General features: G+C 35.0%; 1 protein-coding gene across 5 annotated transcripts in view; it reads left to right on the plus strand.

Moving 5' to 3' along the window:
- The window catches only part of LOC110377992 (uncharacterized), a 52,448-nt gene extending 45,249 nt beyond the window's left edge, over positions 1 to 7,199 (plus strand). For all 5 annotated transcript variants that reach the window (XM_049851752.2, XM_064042361.1, XM_049851751.2 and 2 more), the window contains 4 exons: positions 47 to 195; positions 582 to 741; positions 2,681 to 2,784; positions 3,334 to 7,199. In XM_049851752.2, coding sequence (XP_049707709.2) covers positions 47 to 195; positions 582 to 741; positions 2,681 to 2,784; positions 3,334 to 3,421 — 501 coding nt within the window. In that variant the 3' untranslated portion in view covers positions 3,422 to 7,199. The remainder of the gene's footprint in view (positions 1 to 46; positions 196 to 581; positions 742 to 2,680; positions 2,785 to 3,333) is intronic.
- Positions 7,200 to 7,247: the final 48 nt, after the last annotated feature.

A 7,247-nucleotide genomic window follows, 5' to 3' on the forward strand; every position in this document is an offset into this window, starting at 1 on the left:
AAACAGGGACGGAAGAAGAAGATAATAATTGATCGTTTTCTTGTAGATTCCTAAGAACAGGTCGTGTAGCGAGGCGGGCATACAGCTGCACTGGTGCGCATGCGTGAAGTGGAAGAATGTCACCGACCCCACTATGATACAGCGGACGGCTCATGCCTTCGTGGACTTTATCAACTCGCTCACAGAGTCACAAAGGTTTGTATGAACTATTGACGCCCAAAAATCTGTCATTTGGATTTTTAATAAAATTTGCAATACAAAATATAGTGACTTCCTTTTTAGATGAAAAAAATGTTATATTTTTTATTGATGTCACAGGATATAATTTTATCGGATACCATTCACCGGTTAGTCCAAGTTAGTCCAATTTATCAGCGTGTTATGGGTGCGAATACAACTGATAAACTACATACATATTTGTGATTAAGTTCGCCACTCCTTAATGACCATTGCGTTATGGGGGTCGTGAAAATGTTGATACATTTTGTTGCACACAAAGTGAAAAATCAAATTCGTTGTATGGGACTTAATCACTTATCACCATCCTATTTATTTATAGATAATATATTACTTGTTTATAGGTCCAAGTGTGTCCCCCGTACATTAAAATCAATTGAATGGGTGATGAGCCAGCGGCCGAACAGTAGGATGTTGTCGTTCGTCTCTGCTAAGGACGCCGACGGGTATGTTGGCAAGTTTGGCGCCCAGCTGCAGATAGCAAAGGAAAACTATCAGTTGAAGGTATCGTATATTTGCTTAGTCACCAATCCTACTTATATTATAAACGCGAAAGTTTGTATGTATGGATGTTTGTTACTCTTTCACGCAAAAACTACTGAATGGATTTTAATGAAACTTTACAATAATATAGCTTATACATCAGAATAACACATGTAAACATATTGTTCGAAATACTAAACCTGCGCAGACGAAGTCGCGGGCACCAGCTAGTATAAAATATAGACTAGAATGAACATTCTGAAAAAAAGTAATTTATAAGAAGACTCGCGTAGGTAGGACTTAGTTTTGCCAGAAATACCCTTAACTCCCCTCCCCCTATCCTTGATTTCGCGGTCTCGCACGACATTCCCGACATCATCATCTCCCGAGCCTTTTCGCAACTATGTTGGGGTCGGCTACCAGTTTCACCGGATGCAGCTGTGTACCAGTGCTTAACGAAGAGCGACTGTCTATCTGACCTTCTCAACCCAGTTACCCGGGCAACCCGATACCCCTCGGTTAGACTGGTGTGAGACTTACTGGCTTCTGACTACCCGTAACGACTGTCAAGGATGTTAAATGACAGCCGGGACCTACTATTCAACGAGCCCTCCAAAACACAGTCATTGGTGTCCGAGACATACTTAGAAAGTACATACAAACTTAGATAAGTTGCATTGGTACTAGTCTTACCTGGAATCACTCATACATGAGAGGTTGGTTCTTTGCCAACAAGGCCACCGCGACTTATATGCGTAACGTACTCTATTTGAGTAGGTTCTTAACCACTTCACTGTCCACGGAACAGGCACAATGGTGGCAAATAAACAGTCGATGTGTATCACATATGATTCGTTGGACAGAGAAGTTAAAAATATACAATCTTGATTCATCATCCTCCGAGCCTTTTCCCAATCATGTTGGGGTCGGCTTCCAGTCTAACCGGATTCAGCTGAATACCAGTGCTTTACAAGAAGCGACTGCCTATCTGACCTCCTCAACCCAGTTTCCCGGGCAACCCGATACCCCTCGGTTAGACTGGTGTGAGACTTACTGGCTTCTGACTACCCGTAACGACTGCCAAGGATGTTAAATGACAGCCGGCACCTACTATTCAACGAGCCGTCCAAAACACAGTCATTGGTGTCCGAGACATACTTAGAAAGTACATACAAACTTAGATAAGTTGCATTGGTACTAGTCTTACCTGGAATCACTCATACTTGAGAGGTTGGTTCTTTGTCAACAAGGCCACCACGACTTATATGCATAACGTACTCTATTTGAGTAGGTTCTTAACCACTTCACTGTTCACGGAAGTGAACGGTGTGTATCACATATGATTCATTGGACAGAGAAGTTGAAAATAAACAATCTTGATATGATTTTTAATTTAAAATCTTAGTTTAAAAATGAATGTGGCTAAGTGCCTTTAACTGTATTGATACAATAATAGCTATTATTTGTTCGATAAAAAAGTAGTTTAATGAATGTTTTTGTGTAACAACTAGTAACAAGTCCTGTCCAGATTGTTTATCTTTAGTTTAGTTAGTAGTAGTTTCCTACTCAAATGAAGTAACAATAAGATATTTAAGCCAAGTCCACACTCAATATAAACAGCAGTTTTCTTAAAGCAACTGTGAATTTAGGTGCAGGTCGCCTCCAACAGGTATCTGTGGAGATCAAAGGGGGAGGCCTATGTTCAGCAGTGGACGTCCTATGGCTGAGATGATGATGATGAACTGTGAAAATGTGCTGGTAAGCGCATAACTCAACAACGCCTGGACCAATTTGGCTAATTCTTTTTTTGTTGTGTTTGTTATTGTCAGGAGAAGGTTCTTATGAAAAAAAAATAGGGTAAAGTAGAGAAGTCAGTTGACGGGAGCGAAGCCGCGGGCAAAAGCTAGTATGCACATAAAAATTAAGATTAACTATGAATTGGATGTCAAAACATTTTCAGGTGATAGTCGGTCCGGGTCACGGTATATACGAGGCTTCGATGACTTATCTCAAGAATGAGGACAGATTTGTCATCAACTCCCGGGACATATCAAGGACAAATGCGTGAGTGTTTTTGATTTACACAGTACATTTTTTCATTTTTGAGTTTTAATGTTATATTTTTTTTTTTGGAAAAAGGCAACAGAGTATGGTGTTTCCCCCAATTTTACTCATGTTCGATTAACTTAAATTTTGTCGAGTAAGATAAATAAAAAGAAAAAAAATCTATAGCTGTTTTTGACAAGATTTACTCGGGTTCAATTTTACAGCCGATGAAAACTGTTCGCAAATTTCATCTCAATCGGCTTAGCCGTTTCACTGAGAAAACAAAAAAATATATTATAAACAGATTTAACTAACAGCCAGTTTCTTCATCAAAAGTTAAAGTAAAAGTCAAAGTAATATCTAAAGTAAAGTAACGGTTAAATTCAATTATTCTATGAATTTTGCTGTCACTTTAGCCTTGAAAAAACGAGTTTGACCGTTACTTTTACTTTAGACATTACTTTAATTTTAACTTTTGATGAAGAAACTGGCCGTTTGTAATTAATAACGAGTTGTGAACCACGTCATTTTAAAGTCGGTTAGTATAATTATATTTTTTTATTTCAGTTACGGAGAAGAACCCAGTTGTATAAGTGCAACGAACCCACATTTGAACATGTATTGTTATTGTAAGGACTATGTGCCTAGCGACTAAAGGGCTAAGCCACAGAAGGGAACATGAGCGGAGATGCCATAAGGCAGGTAGGTCAGTCGCCTTCTTGTAGGTCAAGTAACGTTAGGCGTGACGACCAGTTACTGGTAAAGTAACGAGATTTGAGACATCTGTCAAATATTGGGCGTGATAATGGGGGCTACCATTTTTTGTTTCACCAGATGACGCAACTGTAGCGTGAGGTCCTAAACTACGGCAATCAAAGTTCGTATTATGAGCGCCAAAACTTATACTTAGATGATTATATTAGATCATATTTAATGCAATAGAAATATAGTGTAAACGTATTGGCGATTTGCTCGAAAAAAGAAAGGCGGACACAAGTTTCCCAAAGATAAAAGTGTGTCAAAGCAGTGACATTTATAGCACCCTAATCTGTATTTGCCATAATTAATCTAAAGTATTGTTAAATATTCACAATATTAATTTAATTAGAAATATAAACCCTCGCGCGTAAACAAACAGTGGCATTTGACGTTTCGAAGACCTCACGCTACACAAGCGCCTCTAGCGGCGATTTCATACGCGGTAGCCCTCATTGGCGAAAAATGGGCGGGTTCCGAAGAAGGCGTGTAGCTAGCAACGTAGCATTTTGACTACTTTCTTAGGAGATTTTGCGTTATGACATCTCCGCTAGTCATTTTGTTCTCCATGGTCTAAACACACTTCCGTACATCGTGATACTACTAAAGGCACATTTTCACTGATAGCAACTGTTTACTTTGAAAATTGTATAGCAAACAGTTGTTTTATGAAAACTGACTGTTGTCAGTGAACTTGAGCTTAAGGCAACTAGAGATTTTAAGCATTTTACACTGTCCAAACTATTATCGACATTGTAACCTTTAGAATAACTAATATTATAAACGCGAAAGTATGTATTTGCAGATGTTACGCAAAAATACTGGATGGATTTTGATATTCAGCAGTACTACATCTTTATCAGAATAACACATACGAGTGAAACCATTGGCGAAAGCTATCTCAATAGGAATAAGGTCGATAATAGTTAGATAGATAAAAAAAATAAGTATATTGTTATCCGGCCCCTACTAATGGCAGTTTCCAATATGCTATCTATCCACTAGAGATAGGAATTAGACATAAGGGTGCGTCTACACGGCGCATGTAGCTGGAGCAAGTCATACACAAGTGACAAGAGCACGCGGGTGGGTATTTGCTCTGGTACATACGCGAGTCGCTGGACCCGCACGGTTTTAAAATACATGTAATCTGCGCATGTACCTCAACATGCGCAAGCTACTTGCACCGTGTAGATGCACCCTAACCTTCATGGGACTATTGTAAAATGCCTATCTCTAGGTAGCGAAACAACAGTTAGATAGAATATCGGGATCTGGTGTTAAAGTAATCTATGAAACTAGTGTTTAGTTTTAAGTTGACCTTCAAAATTGGATATAAGATTATTCATGTTTAAAAATGCAGTATTTCGGGCCAGAAAAAAACATAAATCAATACATAAAATAACACATTTAAAAATCTATTGGATGTAAATGTTTTATTTTTCTTTATAAGAATAATTTAATAAAAATCTTTGTTTTGAAAATCCGAAAGATTAAACTCGAAACTTTTCAACCTTTCTCGAGATAATCTCACACTTATTTTTTATATGATTTAATGTTAATTTAATGATTACCAAAAACAATGTGGTTGTGCCTTTAACAATTGGTACTTAAGCGCACATAATAATATAGTGCGGACCAACATTTGCATATTTAAGTTAGATTTTAAGTGATTTAATACTAAATAGCACTGTTTGCGTAGCACGCAACGAAATAATTTATATTAATTACGAAAAATAAATGCTAAAATACCTTGTTTCTTCCATAGATTACTCTTTCAACGAAACATGAAAGATGATTGGCTCAAAATACTCTAACGAATATAATTCATAATTTCTTACGTTAAGGATATGTTTCGAAAGTTATTCATTTTAAGGTTCATAATTTTATTTTTTATATTTCTGATCTAATTCTAGATGTAACGGTCAGTTTTCTGGAAGTAGTTTTTTTTTTTCAAACAATTTCGACTTCATTATTATACAATATTGTTAACTTACAAAATTATTAAAGGGTAACTGGGTTGAGGAGGTCAGATATACAGTCGCACCATGTGGCACTCTGGTACTCAGCTGCATCCGGTGAGACTGGCAGCCGACCTCAACATGGTTGGGAAGACGCTAAATTTACGTTTGAAGTTATGAATAGCAATCAAAATTGTTTGAATACTAAGTTAATGTGACGTTACACATTAAGTAAAATATAGCTAAAATCTAATCTGAATACAATAAAAAAGTCGATTTTTAATTTTTACATAAAATATCTCGTATTACTGTCTCACTCACTCATTTACGTTTTAATAGTTTTTTGCTCGCTCTATCTTGAATCAGCCAATTCCAAATTTTCTTGGCGATTATTTGTTTTACCTCGAATTTATACTTGTAAGTCGCTTCTGTGAAAATTACGACTACTCACAAAATTCAGATTATTTCAGCTACATTGGACTTACGTGTACTCTGTAAAAATGAAAATAACATTATTTAGTTTACCGTCTAGTCTTATAGAAATGTCTAGAAGTAATGAAAAAGTCAATGCATATAAATTAGTGATACAACAATAGTATTTAGTATTAATAGTTTAATTTTAATATGTTTGGTTTTCCTTAACTGTTTAGATATAGCATAGCAAAAACATTTTCAGAGATTAATGGTCCTTTGTATTTAGGTTCCTAAAATAAATAAGTATATCTAATTTTTCCATGATATTGTAAAATTACTGAGATTTACCTTGTTTTGTACAACTGTAAACAATATCTGGCAAAGCTGGTCAGAATAACAATTTCATAATTTTCGTTGTTAATTTTAAGTGTAAAGAAAAATTATTCTTATTTCTATATTTTTTATGTTGAAAGATTATAAAAAAATATTTTTATATTGTTTCGCATTACTCAGCAAACAGTCGTTTTAATGTATTCTCATTATTCATTTAAAGTATAAATAAATTTAAGGTGTCTATAATTTGTTTTTGTAGGATAGGTAGATATTATGAGATGATGTTACCAAATGTTTGTATGGGATAAAGAAATCAGCCGAGTATTATTATAAATTTAATATTAATGTATGCTCGAAGTTTAGCTGTTAACATGCGTATTTTTATGACAATGTAACCCCACTTGTAAGTAGCTTCTGTGAAAATTACGTACGTTGTAAGAAATTACTGCAAGCGACTTACAAAGGGGTTTTACATTTGTAGATTCATCGTAAATTAATTACGTTAGCAAAACTATGAAGTGTAAAGCTGGCCTGATTTTAAAATACGCTAACTTTTATTTTGCCAAAACATTTGAAATTAACCTGTAATGTTATTATATTGTACTCGAAAGCATTGAATAATAATTGGTTTGTTTTATAATTTAATTTACACATCACTTTTTTAAATAGACATTAATAAAAATACTCGATAAGTTCTCGAAATTATGTTTGATGATGACACAAATAATATTCAGTTGGCATTTAAGTATTATTATATTTTTATACTGTCCCTGTGTTAAATCTTATTTTTGTGAACCTAGTTCAAGTGTTTATTTACATTTACTAACACCATGTATTTTATTTTTTAGAGGTTGTAAGAGTAACCTCGGTTTTCAATTCTGTAACATACAGTACCTATGTCTTACTGGAATAAACTTCATTTAAGTTTGAAAGTTCCTTTAAGATAATAAAAAAAATATTATACCCATATTTTTTGTTTTATTTTCTATTGTTGTTTTGCATCCCTATTGGATAAGG

This window comes from Helicoverpa armigera, chromosome 28 (genome assembly GCF_030705265.1).
Source record: "Helicoverpa armigera isolate CAAS_96S chromosome 28, ASM3070526v1, whole genome shotgun sequence".
Classification (NCBI taxonomy): domain Eukaryota; kingdom Metazoa; phylum Arthropoda; class Insecta; order Lepidoptera; family Noctuidae; genus Helicoverpa; species Helicoverpa armigera.